The sequence below is a fragment of the Grampus griseus genome, assembly GCF_964374135.1.
Source record: "Grampus griseus genome assembly, chromosome: 2".
Taxonomy (NCBI): domain Eukaryota; kingdom Metazoa; phylum Chordata; class Mammalia; order Artiodactyla; family Delphinidae; genus Grampus; species Grampus griseus.
In genome coordinates this window covers 41,781,473-41,801,329 of record NC_139018.1, presented here as the reverse complement: position 1 = coordinate 41,801,329, position 19,857 = coordinate 41,781,473, and the positions used below count along the sequence as shown (strand labels likewise).

At 42.8% G+C, this 19,857-nt stretch overlaps 2 protein-coding genes across 3 annotated transcripts; both read right to left on the bottom strand.

Annotated features, from left to right (window-relative positions):
• Positions 1–918: 918 nt before the first annotated feature.
• On the bottom strand, positions 919–2,204 carry GPR135 (G protein-coupled receptor 135; the record flags this gene model as incomplete). Its single annotated transcript, XM_082649365.1, is given in 3 exon segments — positions 919–1,790; positions 1,793–1,820; positions 1,824–2,204. Coding segments are annotated over 3 exon segments (1,281 nt in total).
• Positions 2,205–7,534: 5,330 nt separating this feature from the next.
• L3HYPDH (trans-L-3-hydroxyproline dehydratase) lies at positions 7,535–19,777 on the bottom strand. Of its 2 annotated transcripts, none has more exons than XM_082648028.1 (5): positions 19,186–19,777; positions 16,260–16,429; positions 13,656–13,778; positions 13,402–13,566; positions 7,535–8,500 (listed from the first exon to the last, which is right to left on the bottom strand). In XM_082648028.1, the coding sequence occupies exons 1-5, from the start codon at positions 19,691–19,693 to the stop codon at positions 8,375–8,377; spliced, it is 1,092 nt and encodes a 363-aa protein (XP_082504154.1). In that variant the 5' UTR covers positions 19,694–19,777; the 3' UTR covers positions 7,535–8,374. The 2 variants fall into 2 exon arrangements, with proteins under 2 accessions (XP_082504154.1, XP_082504155.1); XM_082648029.1 differs by having other exon boundaries at positions 13,429–13,566.
• Between the last annotated feature and the right edge of the window lie 80 nt (positions 19,778–19,857).

Sequence of the window (19,857 nt, the reverse complement as noted above, 5' to 3'; positions counted from 1 at the left end):
CATACATGTATATATGCATTACTCACAAAATTCAATCAACTTGACTTCAAATTACCTTTTTGGCTGCATCCAAAAATCAAATTTACCTCAAATGCAAAGATTTTCTACTATGAAAATTATTTTTTAAGAATGTGAAAGCTTTCTGAGAGCGGCACCCCTAAATCATTAGAAACAAAAGTAGCAGGTTAGAGTAAGGTTTACGTCTCAAAGTTTCCAAGGCAGATAATTTTGGGGGTTAGATGGGGGACATTCATTTCTAAGTATAATCTTGAAATACTTTAAAAAATAGCCACATTTCTTTATGTTCATACTTCTCTTTGCCCCTCAAATGGTTGGATTTTGTAGTAATAAACCACTTTTAGTAATAAACCATTTTTTCAAAATCCTAAAATGGTTTTAAACGGGACGAATTTAAAATTTCTCACAAAGATTATGGGGGTGGGGGTGGGGAGGAAATGCACCGAAGTGTGTACGGATAAAATTTTTGACTCCTAACCTAAGCACCCAAGGCATGTGTCAGAGGTGCAAGTTCTAGAAATCTGAAGTTCTGCTGAACGCTGGTGATGTAGAGGGGCCTTCGAGCAATTAAGGTCTTCATTCTTTCCTGAAAGTCTATGTATATGAACCAGTTGGATTCAATGAATTTTTTTGTTTGTTTCCCACTGTGATTCCTATAATATGAGTTTTTCAGTAATGCGGAATTTTATTTTTGTCATTTTTGGCACTTACAGTTCACCATGCTTGGTTGTGTGGTTAAACATCGTTTTAAGTTTTGCACTTTACATTCCTTTCAGCGCTTCTGAAGGAAAGGACACTGTTTTGTATGTTGTTTGGGGGAAGTGGTAAGCCTCCTCTCTGTCCTTTTTGTAAATGTTTGGCTTTATTAAGCACACCATTCTCCCCGGAATCCTGTATTGTTCATCGAAGCGGTGAAAATTTGTCTTCACAAGCTCTGCATCCCAACCCTTCTTGGAGGCTGGTATCCCCCGCTTCGGATTTAGGCTGTTTAGCTGCTGCTGTCGCAGGCCGGTTGCGCCCTGGGAGCATCGAAATGTTTGGGTTGCGAATGGCATAGATGACAGGGTTGATGGCCCCATTGGCCCAGGTCAGCCATACGGCCACCACGTTGAGGAGCGAGGGAGCCTGCGTGGCTTGGGCCTGCCGGGCCGCGGTCAGCAGCACCAGGAAGCAGTAGGGCCCCCAGCAGCAGATGACGAAGACAATCATGATGAGCACTGTGGTGGCCGCGCGCACGTCGCTGAAGAAGCGCAGCACGCGCGCGTAGGTGGTCAGGGGCCGCACGCGCAAGTCCGACAGGCGCACGGTCCTGCAGACACGGTAGTGGTAGAAGCACATGAGCAGGAAGGGCAGCAGGTGGCAAGCCACCACCAACCCAACACTGTAGGCCGCGCCCAGTTGCGCGGGGTCCAGGGACGTCCGGTACAGACAGCCGTGGAAGCTCTGCGCCGCCGGGGACTCCCAGGTAGCACGGAGCAGCTTCCAGGGCAAGGAGAAGCACAGCGCCGCCAGCCAGGCGCCGGCCAGCAGCCGCAGCGCGCGGCGGCGCCCGATCTTCTCCCGCGTCGGCCGCACGATGGCGCAGTAGCGGTCCAGCGAGATGAGGGCTACGCTGAGTGTGGACACGATGCCGAAGCACGAGCTAAGAAATGGCTGGCGGTGCCAGGGCCCCGCGGCGGCGGCGGGTGCCGGGCCCTCGGGCGGCGTGAAGAGGTCCAGGAAGGCGGCTGGCAGGCAGAGAAGCGCCGTGAGCAGATCCGACAGAGACAGGACAGGGTGAACGCGTTGGTGAGAGTGCGGAGCTACCGGTGCTTCACGATCACCCCTATCACCGCGCAGTTGCCCAGGCTAGACAGCAGGAAGATGAGCAGGAGGACGAGCGCCTGGGCCGTCCCCGCCGCCCCCTGAGATAGCAGCGGCGCCGCCGCGGGGCCCAGCGGTGGCCTCTCCGCCGCGCCGTGCCCGCCAAGGCCGCCGCCAGCCGAGGCGCCAGTGTTGTCGCTCCCGCTCCCGCCGCTCTGGTTCCCCAGCGCCGCGGCCGACGCGGTGCTGAAGGAGAGCACGGCCGTCGCCGTCGCCGCAGAGGAAGTCCGGCCAGGCGTGCCGGCCGCGGATGGGGCGCCGGGGTGTGGGCTGCCCGACAGGGTTGTGCTCACTGTTGGGCGCACCGGCGGCAGCTTCTCCATGGGGCCCCGCGGCGGCCGCAGGTCTGCTCATCCCGCACCGGGGGAGGCGCCCGCAAGCCCGAGATGGCTCGGGGCCGGGGTCAGGGGCCTCTGCCTGGAGTTGCGCTTGGCCGAAGGGTTGACCGTAGCCCGCGACCCGCGGAGCTTTTGACGTGCGTTCCAGGTGTTGCCAAGGAAACCGCGTGTTTACGCGAGAACGTGGGGCGGGACGCCGGCCGAGTACCCCCCAGAAAAGCCGGTCCAGGATGTCACCTCTCCCCGAGGTTATGCGGCCAGGGAGGTGGGCTTCAAAGAGTGCCAGGTCGACCCCCTCAGGGACCACTGCCCAGCCAGATCAGATAAAGCGGGACTGGTCCTCACACAGATGGCCAAATTCAACAAGGGTTCACTCTCAAGCTCTCTTGGATACACATGTCCTACAGAGAGGCGGGGGGCGGGGGGGGGGTTGCTTTGCTTCCTGTGGGTGTTTCTGGCATCTACAGGTAGGAAAGGAATCTAGAACCTTAAGTGGAAAACAATCTAAATTCGGAGATCTTAAACCTGAGGGAGCAGAAAAACTTAAACCAGGTGTTCTCAAACTTGAGCATGCAACAGAAGCACCTAGGGCTTGTTAAAACACAGTTGACTGGGCCCAGCCCCAGATGTTCAGATTCAGTAGATCTGGGGTCTTGTCCGAGAATTTGCATTTCTAACAAGTTGCTGGGTGGTGATGATATTGCTGGTCCAAGGACCACACTTTGAGAACCACTGATGAAGTAAGCTTATTAAAATGCACATTGGCTGGCTGACTCCCAGGAGTACTGAGGATGGGCCCATGAATCTAAACGCCAAAGGTGATTCTGATACAGGTGCTTTGAGGAGCTAGGATATGGATCCTGGAGGCAGGATGTCACCTTGTCTTCAAGGACCTGGACCCCAGGACCATTACTCTCTCACACGTGTCAGGGAAGAGGGGAGAGTCACTGGTTCCTTGCCCTGCTGGCAGCCTTCATCAGTTCTCTGGAATGTGGTATGTTTTGAGTTTAAGGTGCTGCCAGCCAAGCAGTCGCCACAGACGCAGCTCCAGGTATCTGGCGGGAAGATACAGGAACAGGAAGGGCCTGCCTGCCCAGGGAAGCTGCATCTCAAGTTTCTGGGCATGGCCTCTAATGAGGGAAAGTGTGATAAACCCTTGGGTTCTCTAGAGCAGTGGTCTGCAAAGTGTGGACCCTGGACCAGCAGCATCAGCATGACCTGGGAACTTGTTAGAAATGCAGATTCTCAGGCCACACCCCAAATCTACTGAATCTGAAACTCTGGGGATGGAGCCCAGCCACGAGCCCTGCAAGTGATTCTGATGCTCGTTTGTGAAACGCTGATCTCAGGAATGACTAGTATACCTTCAGGTCTTAGAATCAACAATATTAGTGTTTTGGCCACTTATTTTAGTGAGGAAAAATATCCTACTGGAAACTTACAGTATAAGTAAAGTTCATTTAAGGTGGTAAATAAGACTGGGTTTCTCGGTCTCAGCATTATTGACATTTTGAGCCAGGTAAATTCTCTGTTGTGGAGGCTATCCTAGGCACTGTAGGATGTTTAACAGTAACCCTAGCCTCTACCCATGAGATGGCAGTAGTGACAACTAAAAATGTCTTCAGACATTGCCAAATGTTCAGGGGGACAGGGGAGGCCAACCTCAGCTGAAAACCACTGAACTAAGCCAAAAATATATAACAGATTAGTTTATTTAGGTTTTCAGAAACAACAAATAAGGATCCTAGCCCAAAGACCTTAGTTTTAGGCAAACAATGTCATAAATGTTTAAAAATATAAGGACTGTAGGAAGAGAATCTGGCAACTGGGAGACCAGTTAAGAAAAGGCATTGTGGGACTTCCCTGGTGGCGCAGTGGTTGGGAGTCCGCCTGCCATTGCAGGGGACACGGGTTCGAGCCCTGGTCCGGGAGGATCCCACATGCTGTGGAGCAACTAAGCCCGTGCACCACAACTACTGAGCCTGTGCTCTGGAGCCCACGTGCCACAACTGCTGAGGCCCGCGTGCCTAGCGCCTGTGCTCTGCAACGAGAAGCCACCGCAATGAGAAGCCTGCGCACCACAACGAAGAGTGGCCCCCACTCCTCACAGCTAGAGAAAGCCCGCGTGCAGTGGTGAAGACCCAACACAGCCAAAAATAGATGAATAAAAATAAATGAATAAATAGATTTGGAAAAAAAAAGAAAAGGCATTATAATAGCCTGGGGGAGAAATGAAAGAGTCTGAACTAAGGCATTTACAGTGAAGAAGGAGGCAGTATATGGATTAGAGTCTTTGGATATAAACAATACATTGAGGGCACTGTCTCATTTAAGCAAAAGCAGAATTTACTGGAAGGATAGGGGGAGTTCAAAAGGACAGTCTAACAGCCAACCCCAAGAACAAGAGAAGTCAGGGCAGCTCTACAGGTAGAGATAGCAGAAAGGAACTGAGGGTGATCTCTTTAGGGCTCTATAGGAATAAGTCTGCTTCAACCATTTTTCAGACCTTATGTCATTTCTCTCAAGATCCCAGGTCTTAGAGGAGACAGTCTGATTGGAGTACCCCTTGTCTGGCAGCCCCATCAAGGCTATGTGCAGGGGATGGATGGTTTCCCAAAGGAAAAGGAGAGTGTTGTTGATAAAAGAAGGGGAAAGGAATGATGCCGGCCAAATCCACAGACGTCCACCTCAGAGCATCAACAGAGAGGACAAAAGAGCATGAAAAAGGAGCCAAGGATAGATCCCAGGTTCCTGGCTCGATGGATGGTGGTACCATTGATCAAATTAGGGAATATGGGAGGAGGGGCACATTCTAGGGGCAGATGAGTCTGCTTTGTCCACCAAGTAGTGAATCTGCAGTATGGCTCTGGAGCTTAGGATTTAGAGACTTGGGAGATGTCAGCCTCTCTGCAAGAGAGAAAAACGTGGGCATGAATATGACTTAGGAACAGAGTATTGAGTGAAGAGAGAAAGGAACCATAGGTGGAATGCTAGGGAGTAGCAAAAATTAAGAAGCAGGTAAAGGGAGAAAAGCTAAGCAGGTGAGTGATGTATTTGATGAGGCATATTTGGCCAACTGAGAAATCAGCTGTCCTGTGTTTTGGGGTGCTTTGTTTTACTTTTGCTTTTCAGAAAAGAGGAGAATGTAAGTTTCCAGCCTCTTCTCAGAAAAGTTGCTGTGATGATGAGGTCAGCTCTATTCTTTACCTTCAGGTAGGGAGGTAGCAGGCTTCTTATGTATCTCAGAGCGAAGAGGAGAAGTTTCCAGGTAGGGGAGGCTCACCTGTAAAGCCTGGGCCCAAAAAGGGAATTAAAATCAATTGGTTAAAACTGCAGTCCTCCTACCAGCAGTACCAGCATCAGCTGGGAACTTGTTAGAAATGCCCCACCCATGCCTAGGAAATGAGAATCTGCATTCTAAGATCCCCGGGTAATTCACACCTACACTGAAGTATGAGAGGCATTGTCCTAAGGAGGGATGGTACGGAAATTGTGGAATTTGAGGGACGAAGAGGAGGGTGCCCCAACTCTTACAGAGTCTAGAGGACCTGGAGCAAAGATTTGCAAGTGCATGGTGAAGAGGAGATGGACCTGGGCCCACACAACTGCAGCACCCGATGGGTTCTCATGGGGCCTGAGTACTAACCTATGGTCTTGAGAACCTCAGTGGATGGCTCTGTGTCTGAGCTCTGCACCAAGGGAGTAGAGGTTGGTGCTCTAAAATGTACCACACTTGCCTGCAAGAAGCAAGGAGCAGCATCCACCATGGATTGCATAAACCCTTGGGTGACCATTAAATCTGGTCGTTAGATCAAGCATAGTTTCCAATGAGTAATGAGGTCGAAACCAGATTGCAATAGTTGAGTAGCAAACGGAAGATGAGAAAATGTACCCAATGAGAAGAGAGTAAGGAATCCAGGAGCTTGACTGCAAAGGGAAGGCAATAGGGGTGACAGACAGCAGGCTGAAGAGGGAAGGTGGACAAGGGGTGTTTGTTTCATTTTGCTTATGATGATACTCAGTAAGACCTTAGAGGAAGGAACCAATGAGGGGAAGGAGGTTGCTTGAAAGAGGTTAGTGATGAGACAAAACCCTTAGCAAGGATGGGAAGGGATAGATGTGAGCAGTATTCAGAAGGTAGAATCAACAGGACTTAGTGACTGATTAGACACTTGGAGGTGAGAGGAACAGCAGTTGATTTCCCTAGTGGTTTTGACTCCACGGGAGACACGGTGAAATACAGAAGGAATGAATATTATTGCAAGGGTTTGGCTCTGGTTTGGATTAGAAGTTAGGAAGATTTAGGCAGTATCTATTTTTCAGTGTTCAACAAACATAACATTTTTGTTAAAGTATTATCATAGAACAAGTTCTGGCTGTCCTGTCTTAGAGGCAGAGGAAGTGTAGCAGGAAAATACTGGACTTGGGGTCAGAAGCCCTAGACTGACAGCCTTAAGTGCGACCTGAGGGAGTTAGTTGACACTTCTGGCTTGCATTTCTCTCATATTCATGAATGAGACAAAAGCAGTGGCATATCATGGGTGGGCGGAGGGAGTGCCGGCCTGGGTGCAGTTGATCAGGGGGTGCACTGTCTGTAGAGAATTTTGAAACAATAATAAAACTGACTAAATGTCAGTCCGCATTTTTGTTATCACCACGTGCTAACAATTCTAAAGAATGTCAGTGATAAATACTCCCCACCCTCGGTAGCCATAGAATAACAATCAAATTTCACAGTGTACCTCGTTAGAGCAGGGGAGATGTGTGTGCACATTACAAAATGCTATAAACTTCTAAACAATCTATGTGTCTTTTTTTCTTCAAATTAATGTGACTTGTGAAATTTAGAGAGCAAATAGTGGTTCTATTTCTATTAAAATAAAGTACAGCAAATCTCCCTAATCTGTAGAAAATTTCTTGGTCATATTTAGTGTTATTTTTTGGAGGTAAGTGAATTTTTTACCACAGATTTTAAGAGATAATGAATGGAAAACATTAGTTTTTGTGTATTTAATAGGGAAATCAAGAACATTAACTTTACAGCCTTCCTTTTGGTCAGGTAATTCAATCAGAGACCTGATAACTGGGTCTACACAGACTTGCTGGATGATACAGCCAGTTGAAATGAATTGATTATTTCACTGTATGCTCAAAAAAAGAAATACTATTACTTACCTCAAAAAAGAGTCTACTGATTCAAGGCTGACAGAGTTCAGAGCACAAATTAAGGTCAAAACAATGAATCTAAAATAAACTGAGAAAATACCCCCCACCCACCAGAAAAAAAGTCTACTGAATATTGAGAAAATCACATGGTGAATAATTTTTAATACTTCATTTTATAATGCTGATAATGATCAAATTTTATTTTTTAACAGGTTCACAATTAACTAGCAAGAACGCCAATAGTTAACATGTCCTTCATGTTTTAAATTACCTGGCATGTAGTTGGCAGAGTATGTTGACTTGCCCCACTGTAGAGATTTATTGATTGACTCCTACTGTGTACCTATACTTCAGTAATGCAATAAACAACCCCTTTTATAAGAGCCTTAACGATATATCAAAAGCTTGATTCTTGATCTTCTCTCACGAGTTTACGGGTATAGGAGCTGGGCTCTGCAGCACAGAGGACATCCCTGCAGCAGCTACAACTCTCACCCAGAGAAGCTGACCACCCCATTACTTCCCAGTTTATGACTGCTAAGTGTTGAGGACTTTATAATAAGCTGTCTCCCTTGCATGCTGCTTAGAGAGAGGGCATTATTTTACTCAAAAACTGGAAGACTAAAATAATGAACTTGTAAGACTCATTGCTGTGAGGGCTACAATTGAAGCTATTACTCAAAGAGCATTTAAAACAGAATATTATAGTAATTACCACAGAGGAATATTTAAAAGTAACAAGAACTAAGGTTTTAATTTTACCTGATATGTTAATAATTAGAAAAGTATTCTGCATTTTGTATTCTATAAGCAATATACCAATACACATGTATAAACAGGAATAATGACTTTATATTTAACCACAGTGTATTATTTTAAGAAGAATGTTAGTTGGCTTACATGTACAATTTGGATACAGTTTTCCACGTAATTCAGAGAAAATTTACTTATGATAACAATTTAAAGAAAGCCCTTAAAAGTCATATAAGTCATTTGAGAAGAAATCCATCCCTCAGTGGGTCATCATCTTCTACTATAAAGTTTGCTGTACCTGTGTAATGGGCTTGTCCAGATACTTCCACTATAACAGCTTTAAAATCACCACATTTTACTTCCTGAAAAAGGAAGGTAAAAGGAGAATATCAAGATACTGCCCTCATAGTTTATCTAGCCTGAAAGTTGTATTCTCAATTTTTATCATTTTAAAGAGAACCCAAGAGTTAATCATATAGGCAATGGGAGGTTTTTAAGGTAAGTGACTGGATTTGTGTTTTTTATTTAGTTTAGCTGTAAAGTAGGGAACAAATTGGAGAGGAGAGAGACTAGAAACCCAGCAATGTGTTAAGAGGAACCTTAATTCATCAATTAAATCTAGAGACAGGAGGGCAGTTTTTAGAGAATGGAGAACAAAATATAGAGATACTCTGGAGGCAGAATTGATAGACCTGGGGACTGATGTACATAGGAGGTGAGGAATAGAGATGAGTTAAATATGACCATAGTTTCTAGCTTGGAAGTGAAGCTGGCGCCACCATTAGCTGAGATGGGGAATGAGACAGGAAGAACACATTTAGGAAGGAAGAACTTGTAAACAAGTTGAGTTTGAGATATCTCTGAGACAATCATCTTGAGATGAGTTTAGTGGACAGTGTCAGACTCAGGAGAGAGGCACAGGTAACCATGGTAGGGATGAAGCTTTGGGAGTCATCATTAGTGGGTGGTTGAGAGTTGAGTTCACTCTCACGTGGGTGAAACTGCCCATCTGCATCAAACGTTTGCCTAAGAGCAAGAAAATATGGTGGTTAACAGTACAGGCTCTGCTCAGAGAGACCCACATGCATAGTCTGGCTCTGTTACCTGTCTGTTTGACCTCTGGCAAATTATCTAAACTCTAATTCTCCATTTTATCACTTGGGAAAAAAGGATGATAACATTACTGACCTCAGAGGATTCTTGGGAGAATTAAAAGAGACGGTATATGTGAAGTGCTTAGCTTGGAAATTGACACATAGTCAAGCACCCAATAAACGTTGTCGATTATTATTTTGTCTTGAGTCTCAGACTTGAAGATAACGTATTCCAAGTTTTAGCATATAACATAAATGGTTTCATATCCCATAAGATCAGCGTATTATATATGAATCCCTAACTTAAAGCAAATTCCATATTCAGAAAAGAACAAACTTTAAAAACAGCTACATTAGGATATAAAACTCTTTATTAGGATAAGTTATCTGCTATATTAAAGGACTCTTTGTGAGTAGATTCATTTATTAGATGCAATTTAATCATACTACAGTAGATTTTACTTACTACTATGAGTAAATTCATTAATTAGCTGTTAGCTCATTTATAATTTGATTCCGTTACAAAAATACTTTCTACAACTTTTCAGGACTTTCACATCTTATTATATAAAATGGAACATTCCTATAGAATAAAAACAAAAAAAATCCAAACCCTAATTTAATGGTTCTCAAACATTTTGGTCTCAGGATCCCTTTATACCCTAGGATTTAAGGACCTCACCCACCATTACCCTGATACCAAAACCAGACAAAGACACTTAAAAAGGAAAATTACAGGCCAATATCTTTGATGAATATAGATGCAAGAATCCTCAACAAAATATTAGCAAACCAAATCCAGGAATGCATGAAAAGGATCATACACCATGATCAAGCTGGATTTATACCAGGGTCACAAGGATGGTTCAACATATACAAATCGATCACTGTGATATATACTACATTAACAAAAGGAAAGACAAAAACCACATAATCATCTCAACAGATGCAGAAAAAGCATTCAACAAAATTCAACATCCATTCATGATTAAAAACTCTCATCAAAGTGGGTATAGTGAGAACATATCTCAACATAATAAGGGCCATTTATGACAAACCCACAGCTAGTATAATACTCAATGGTGAAAAGCTGAAAGCCTTCCCACTAAATTTAGGAACTAGACAAGGATGCCCACTTTCACCACTTCTATTTAACCTAGTATTGGAAATCCTAGCCATAGCAATCAGACAAGAAAAAGAAATAAAAGTTATCCATATTGGAAAGGAAGAGGTAAAACTGTCACTATTTGCAGATGACATGATACTCTATATAGTGAACCCTAATGTCTCCACTCTAAAACTATTAGAACTAATAAATAAATTCACCAAGGTTGCAGGATACAAGATTAATATACAAAAATCGGTCACGTTTCTAGACACCAATAATGAAATATCAGAAAGTAAAAAACAATCCCATTTAAAATCAGGTCAAAAAAATAATACCTAGGAATAAACTTAACCAAGGAGGTGAAAGACCTATATGCTGAAAACTATAAAACACTGATGAAGGAAACTGAAGATGATTTAAACAAATGAAAAGATATCCCATGCTCTTGGATTGGAAGAAATAATATTATTAAAATGGCCATACTACCCAAAGCAATCTACAGATTTAATGCAATCTCTATCAAAATACCCAGGCCATTTTTCACAGAACCAGAACAAAGAATCCTAAAATATATATGGAACCATAAAAGCCCCCAATCCTGGGAAAAAAGAATGAAGCTGGAGGTATAACCCGTCCAGACTTTGGACTATACTACAAAGGTATAGTAGTCAAAACAGCATGGTATTGGCACAAAAACAGACAAATAAATCAATGGAACAGAATAGAGAGCCCAGAAACAAAGCCACACACCCACAGTCAACACACGACAAAGGAGGCAAGAATATACAATGGAGAAAAGACAGTCTCTTCAATAAGTAGTGCTGGGAAATCTGGAAGAAGAGAACATAGGCACTCTTTGACATAAGTAGAAGCAATATTTTCTTGGATCTGTCTCCTAAGGCAAAAGAAATAAAAGCAAAAATAAACAAATGGGGCCTAATTAAACTTAAAGGCTTTTGCACAGCAAACGAAACCATCAATAAAACAAATAGACAACCTATGGAATGGGAGAAAATACTTGCAAATGATGTGAACAACAAGGGCTTAATTTCCAAAATGTACAAATAGCTCATACAATTCAATATCAAAAAACCCAAACAATCCAATCAAAAAATGGGCAGAAGGGACTTCCCTGGTCGTCCAGTGGTTAAGACTTTGCCTTCCAATGCAGGGGGTGTGGGCTTGATCCCTGGTAGGGGAGCTAAGATCCCACATGCCTCAGGGCAAATAAACCAAAACATAAAACAGAAGCAATATTGTAACAAACTCAATAAAGACTTAAAACATGATCCACATCAAAAAATCTTTAAAAAAAAAAATGGGCAGAAGAATTGAATAGACATTTTTCCAAAGAAGACATACAAATGGCTAACAGGCACATGTAATTGTTAGAGAAATGCAAATCAAAACCACAATGAGGTACCACCTCACACCAATCAACATGGCTGTCATCAAAAAGTCTACAAATAACAAATGCTGATGAGGATGTGGAGAAAAGGGAACCCTCCTATACTGTTGGTAGGGATGTAAGCTGGTGCAGCCACTATGGAAGACAATACAGAGGTTCCTCAAAAAATTCTACTCCTGGGTATGTATCTGAAAAAATGAAAACACTAATGCAAAAACATGCATGCACCCCAATGTTCATAGCAGTACTATTTACAAGAGCCAAGATGGGAAAGCAACCCAAGTGTCCATCAACAGATGATTGGATTAAAAAGATGTGGTACAGGGCTTCCCTGGTGGCGCAGTGGTTGAGAGTCCGCCTGCCGATGCAGGGGACACGGGTTCGTGCCCCGGTCCGGGAAGATCCCACATGCCGCGGAGCGGCTGGGCCCGTGAGCCATGGCCGCTGAGCCTGCGCGTCCGGAGCCTGTGCTCGGCAATGGGAGAGGCCACAGCAGTGACAGGCCTGCGTACCGCAAAAAAAAAAAAAAAAAAAAAAAAGATGTGGTACACACACACACACACACACACACACACAATGGAATATTACTCAGCCACAAAAAACAGTGAAATAATGCCATTATTATGGATGCCATTATTATTATTAACGTGGATGGAGAGAATATTGTGCTTAGTGAAAGCCAGACAGAAAAACACAAATACTATATGATATCACTTATTTGTAGGATCTAAAAAATAATACAAATAAATGTATATGTGAAACAGAAACATACTCACCGATATAGAAAACAAACTTGTGCTTACCAAAGGGGAAAGGAAAGAGGGTAGGGACAAATTAGGGGTCTGGGATTAACAGATACAAACTACTATCTATAAAATAGATAAGCAACAAGGATATACTGTATAGCACAGGGAATTATACCCAACATCTCATAATAACCTACAGTGAAATGTAATCTGCAAAAATACTGAATCACTATGTTGTATACCTGAAACTAACAAAATACTGTAAATCAACTATACTTCAATTTAAAAAGATTTTAGGACCTCAAAGAGTTTTTGTTTATTTCAGTTATATCAATTAATATTTTCTGTATTGGGAATTAAAGATATTTGTTAAGACCCTGCTGTATAAAAACAATAAATAAAATTCTAAAATTCAAAAAAAAAGATATTTGTTCATTAATGCATTTAAAAATAATAAACCGATTACATTTTGTCATAAACAAATTTTTGTGAAAATAACTATATCTGCCAAAACAAAAAAAAATTAATGAGAAATATGGCATTTTTTACATTTTTGCAAATCTCTTTAATGTCTGGCATAACAAAAGGCAGCTAGTTTCTTGTATTTGTTTCTGCATTCAGTCAGTTGGTATACCACCCATCATGTAGCTCCTGGAGAACTCCACTGTACATTTGTGAGAGAATGAAAGTGAAAAGGAAGCAACGTCTCAGTATTATTATGAATATATCTTTGATTTTGTGGACCCATGGATAGGACCTCAAGGTCCTTTCCACACTTTGAAAACCAATATCTTAGCTGAACGGAAGTTTTTTCAGGCCTGTCTTAAAATTCTCTTCTAAGAGCTAAGTGAAAAACTTATGTAACACCCACCTTAGTTCTCCACAGTCTCAAAAGTAACATACTTACAAATGAGAAGCTAAGGGTGCCACTCACCCTCACAGCCTTCCCTGTGAATACTGAGCCGGTTGCACTGCTTTTAAAGGCTCTGGTCTGGTTCAGTTCTAGAAGCCCTTTGTAATACTGTAGGGCAATTCGGGCTGTCACTCCTGAGCCGGTAGGACTTCTGTCAACCTGTCGCAGAATAAATGAAGATGAGAGTGTTCACAGTGTTCTAGTTCCATATTACCTGGCTGTGTGCCTAAAAATTCCAGTTTTAATACCTGTTCATCTGCAAACACACAGATGTTGGTGGTTGGTTCCTCACTATAAGTGTCTTTTCCATCTGTTAATATAGTTCCATATAGAAAGGCAAGGTCTTCGCTGTCAGGATGATTAATTTTAAACTGTAAATAAAATAATTATCAACCACACATAAAATAAATATTTTCATTCAAACTTATCTTTTAAATAACATATATGGGGTACTTAGACATAATTTTTCCATCTTTATCATTTAAAAAATATTTTTTGGGTCACAGCACTAAATACTAGAAATTATGTCTTTCTCTAGATGAATAAAGATAGTTTTGTTGGAAGTTATGATTTTTATCATAACTTTGAGCCCTTTCTAAGGAAGTCGGCCTGCACATAGCCTCTACTAAAGGAACAGTCCTATTTTATACACATACCTCCCAAAACACATACTCTTTTAACCGCTGACCCCAGCACTGACCCCAGGATGGTCAATTCACAGGCCACCCATGGCTGCTCAAGCAGGAGGAGCTAAGGCAATCCTACTCTCACCCTCAGGAACTTGAAGGGGATAATGTAGAAAAATCAAGCAATGAGTATCTAGAGCTGAAATTAATACCACTGATAGATACAAGAACTGTCAGAGGCCATGAGCAAGCAAAAAGTATAAGGATGCAGAAGCTATTAGGTAAGAGAAACAACTGGATGGGTCAAAAAAGACTTAGAAAGGATGAAGTCAGTATCATAAAAAGCAGCAGGTACACACAGAGAGAAGCAGGCACTGGCAGGGGAGCTAGGGCACGTCAGTGGTAAAGCTTGGTCAGGTCCAAATGTGCGATGCTTCCTGAACTTGAGAGGTCTGGTTGTTTAACTTCTGGATTCCTGTAATGCCTGGTAGCTTGGCTGAGATTACTATAACCTTACTTCCATTGTATCCTTACAGTTAGTATATTCCACTACCACTTACCTGTCATTTAAAGCAGTTGAAGAGATTTGGATTCTTAAAATCCAAAGAGTTCATCTATAACCCAGTTAAAGAGGCCCGTATATTGGATCTTTGTTCTCTGACCTCTTAAAGCCCCTATGCCCCACCTCCACAATAGCACCAGTACATCACACTGCCCACAGGGATGCTTCCCCCACTAGACTGAGCTCCTTGAAGGTCGTGGGGTTTGGTCTTCCTCTGGGTCTCCAGCATCTAGCATGGTGTCCGACATACAATAAGTCCTTGGTAAATGTTTGCTAAAAGGACAAAGATGAATTTATTTTATATTTACTTTAGCTCCCTCCCCCCGGCAAATGGCCTTTGCCTAAATCTGCATTAGCAGTATGAATAATCAGCAATTCACAAAGTAGTCCTACTGCCTGCTTCACCACTGACAGAACTACTCATATTTTTTTCAGAATCCTTCCTCTCTCAAAGTCCACCCCTTGCCACCTTGTTGAGAAGTTCTAGCTTTGAGAACTTCAAAATTACTCCTTTTATTAAGAAAACAATGCCTTTTTCTCTTGATTTTATTAAAAATAAGGTCAAATTATTTTGTGTCAAACTGTTAAACTATTAGCTGTCTGCTTACTAGAACAGAAAATGGATGTAAATTCAGAGTTTCAGAAGTGACTATGATAAAATAATTCTACCTATTGGTATTGACAGTCCTGGAAAGATGATAATTTAGAACAGGGATATGGTATATATCCATTTTGTTATTTAAGTTATTATGTTAAAATAAAGCCTCAGATATGTTAAATAGGCCCATAAATAATTAGTAGAAGTATATTAGATTCTATCTTTCCTAAGTTATTTTTTACTTAGAATGATAAATTCTCATATGCTAAAATATGTATATGAGTTTTATATATAGATCCCAATTAGGTAAAATTGAGTTTTATATATAGGTCCCAATTAGGTAAAAAGGCACACTTGTGCTAGAAAGGAAAGAATATTCTAGAATTATTTATTATCTAAACTGATTTTATAACAATAGTTTTCCCAAGCCAAACTAGAGTTACTTGAGTGGTTATTTAAGTAACTTCTTAGCAATATAGGAAAAATTCACTAACTAGGAATTAATGTTCTCTGTGAAATAAGAGAAAGTCTGATCAGATTTAATGAAATCTATTTTGTAAGCTATATTTTACATTCATTATTTTCAAGGTTTGCAGAATGACCACATATATCAAAGCATTTCAAATTAGTGGAATATTATATAATACATTTTCTATGTTTAAGTAACCACAAATTATATTATTATTATGTATTATTAAAGTTAATAATAGTTACCATTTATTGAACATTTACTATGGCTAGGCACTATTCTAAGTCGTTTACACATATTGACTTATTCTTACAACTCCCTATGAAGCAGGTATTTCATAATTTCCATTTACAGCTAGGAAAACTGAGGCACATGGAAGTTATGTAACTTGTTCAAGGTTATAAAAGCTACAAGTAGCAAAACTACAACTACCAGGTAGTCTTGCTCTAGAGTCTAAGATTATAACCAGTACCTTATTTTTAGTACTACTGATAATTTGAACTCAGAGATATTTAATTTTCTGTATAGATATGTCATTTTTATCCCCTCCATGTCACAGAGGAGGGTATCTGCTATGATAGCAGCATCTGTACTGACCTGAGCTTTCACTGCTGCTGTCACTGCACTTGCTGCATCCATGAGGTCCCTTGTCTTTGTGGAACAAACATCAAGTCCTAACTTTTCAGCACTAACAAACGCATAAAACGCGCCACCATATGCAATGTCCACCACCACCTTTCCATGACCGGGAACATCCACTAGGAGATCTAAAAAAGATGTGTTTGAAAACAAGTTTGTTTTAGTATTTCAGCAATAAAATTCAGAGCATTTTAAATATATGTGTATTTCTGGGGGTTGGGGTGGGTGTATTTTTTCCTACTGTAAAAAGGAATGGAGCAAAAATCCATTTTCAAAATGAGTATGCATCATGTAATTAATAATAGACCTTTAGCTCAGTACATCTTTCTATTTTTAAGTTAATGAGGTTTGTATAAGTTTTAGAACATGAATGCCATGTTTTTCCTAAATCATACATACATATTTTGTTAACTATTCTGAAGATCTTTTCTAGAAAACATCATAGAGGCAGAGAGAGAGGAAATTCTGGGACATGAATGTGTGAAAACTATGAAGGAAAATGTAGGTGCCTCTCATGCAATTATCAAAAAAGGGGCCAGCCTGTGGAAGGATGAAGCTAAGTCAACCAACAGGGCAGAGAGGGGTCTCAAATTCAGAAATTAAGTTGTGAAAAATAAAATAGTTCTTGTATTCCTGAGTTTGCACAGTGAGTCATACAAAGATACCAGGGGGCTACCAGTTAGAGTAGAACCACAGGACCCTTTTAACACATGACGTGTCAAAACAGAGCAAGTTTATAATCAAAGGAGTAAAACACACCTGTGGAACTTAAGAGCAAAAGTGAATCAAAAATGTCTTTATCTTGATGCTGATGCAACATGAAAAGCAGGTTTAATGAAAGGAGACTCAGGAAATAGATGGAAATGTGGGACTGCCAGAATGGGGAAAGCTAAGTGTGGCTTTGAAGTCCTCATGCGTAAAATGGAATTGCTGTTTCCATCCTAAAGGGATTGTTTTGAGAATTCCATGTGATAATGTGTGGGGAAGAGTGGGCACAGCTTAGGAATACAATAAATGTTAATATTAAAGCCAAAAGTTTAACTTCCAAATGGAACAGGGCTCTTAAGAGGACAGATATTTACATTTGCCAATCAGCATATTCTTCTCTGAATTTCATTTATTTACACAACAAATAGTCACTGACTGTGTACTGTTCTAGCACTTAAATACAGTGAATAAAACTAAAGAGTCTTCATTTTAGCTGGGTGGAGTGGAGATGAACTCAGCAATCCTGAGGTAGGGACTGTTGTCATCCTCATTTTATAGATGACATTGAGGCATGGAAGCCCTTCCACAAGGTCACAGAGATGGGGAGGGGCAGAGCCGTGATCTTGGACACTACCCATCTGCCTTTTATGCAATTTTCAAAGTAGAGAATTTAAGGATTTCGTTTTCTTAATGGCTCAAAGTGACCATTAATGCCCACTGATTATAGTATGGTCACACAGTGATGCTTTCAGGAACTACTGTGCTTGTGGGGTTGACTGCCCCTGCCCTAACCAACCCCAAACTATGATGTACGTAGTTGGCGATCCTGCTGCCAGCTGTCATTTCCCACAAAATCTAGAGTGCTTCTAATCTGCTGCTGGGGTGGCCTAAGGGGAAATCAGGTAGCCAAGCTAGTTAACTGCTGAGGTTTTTAAAGATGTAATCCTAACATAAATTCCTGTCTCCCTCAAGTTCCCTCCCAATCCGGACGTGACACCATTCTTTCTGGGAAACTGGCATCAGTTTGCCCAGTGGCATTCTTTATCAACTTGTGTGTTTCAGCTGCCTGAGGTATTCTAAGACTCTCAAACACCTGGGCTATTACTGCATCATTCATAACATTTATAATCAGGCTAAACTTGAACCCAAATCCACGAGGAGGATCAAGATCAAATTAACGGAATGATTTGCACAGCTGGAAGACTTTGAAGAAAAGGAATGATAACCCTATTGCTGGATTGACTAAATTAGCTCCCAGCTCACTTCCAGTCAGACTACTAAAGCATCTTGATAGAATTCAGCCTTTGCTGATGGAATTTGTAGCAATCTCCCTCTTTGTAAGGATGAATAGTTACACTGTTTTACATGACATACAGGCTCTGTACTAGAGAACCCACCAAAGCCTTTTAAAGGCTCTGCACACCTAGAGAACTGTAACTAGCAACCCTATATATTCTGCAGTCTTTCTATGTCTAGGAAGATGTTTTTTAAAAATTCTAAGTACCTTGTATACTCATTAAATCCTCAAAAAAACCTCAATGAGATAACAAATGAAGATACAATGGACACGGAGGGCGTCAGTAATTTGACTAAGTTCGCATAGCTTTAAGGGTGTGTCAGGATTTGGACCCAGGCAATGTCTGTACCTGTTCTTAAAGAATTAGACCAGCAACATCTGTATCTTCTCGAAAATATTTAATTCTTCCCCCAATAAGTGGGAAAGGCAATTTTTACAGATGACTTTTAGTAACGTGTTTACTAACTTGTCAGGGTGTAATAATGTGTCTAGCAATCATATTCTAGCCAGCCTGGAGCTCCGGTTCTTTGCACTTTCCTTGACCCTAGTGGACCTTGCCTTACCCAACTGTGAAATCTCTAGGAATGCCTGACGAGTGGAGAATGAGTCGCTGAGTATGGGAAGCACGGAATTCTGTACCCCTCAAGACTCTCCCCAAACCACAGACGGATAGATCTGCGGGGTAATCAAATTGCATGCACCAAACAAATTCGCAAGGGCAAGGTGCTGACACACACTTACAGTTATTTAGAATTACCTTTTTACTGATTGTAAAGGCTTTGTGGGGTGGGTTAGTTGCGGTGCGTGGGTTCCAGCCAAGAGAGACAGTGTAATTAGTTGGGTCCTGGGCTGCAGGGCCGGAAGGGTCCCGCCGGTTACCTGTGGCCAGCGCGAAGGCCGGGACGCTGTGGAAGCGCACCGGGCCGCCACTGCGGCCGCCCTCGCACTCCACGAAGGCGGCTACCAGCCCGCACGGGCAGTGGATGTTGACCAGGGCCTCGCGGGCGCCGGCGGGGGGCGCTGGCACCAGCCCGAAGTCGAGCGCGAACCGGCCCAGAGCCAGCACCGCGTGGCCGCACATGGAACTGTAGCCCTCGTTGTGCAGGAACAGGACGCCCAGGTGCGCGTCAGGCAGCTCGCTCGGCACCAGCACAGCCCCGTACATGTCCCGGTGCCCCCGGGGCTCGAACATCAGCCGTCGCCGCACGTGGTCGAGGTGCTGGCGCATGTAGCGCTGCTTGGCCAGCAGCGTGGGGCCGACCACCTCCGGACACCCAGCCAGCACGATGCGCAGAGGCTCGCCGCCCGTGTGCATGTCCACCACCGACAGAGCCGGCGTCCTCGTGTCGTGCGGAGGCAGTCGGGGCACAGCCGGCGGGCTCGCCATCGTCTGCGTTCAGATGGGGAATCGACAACCGCACAGCCCCTCGCGTTTCCAACCCGCCTCCTCCCCGCCAGAGGGCCAGGCCGCAGCGCCACCTGAAGGGCGGGGCCTTCGAGCCGAGACCCGGAAGCCCGAGGCGGGGCGGGGCTTCGGAGCGGTCGCCCGGG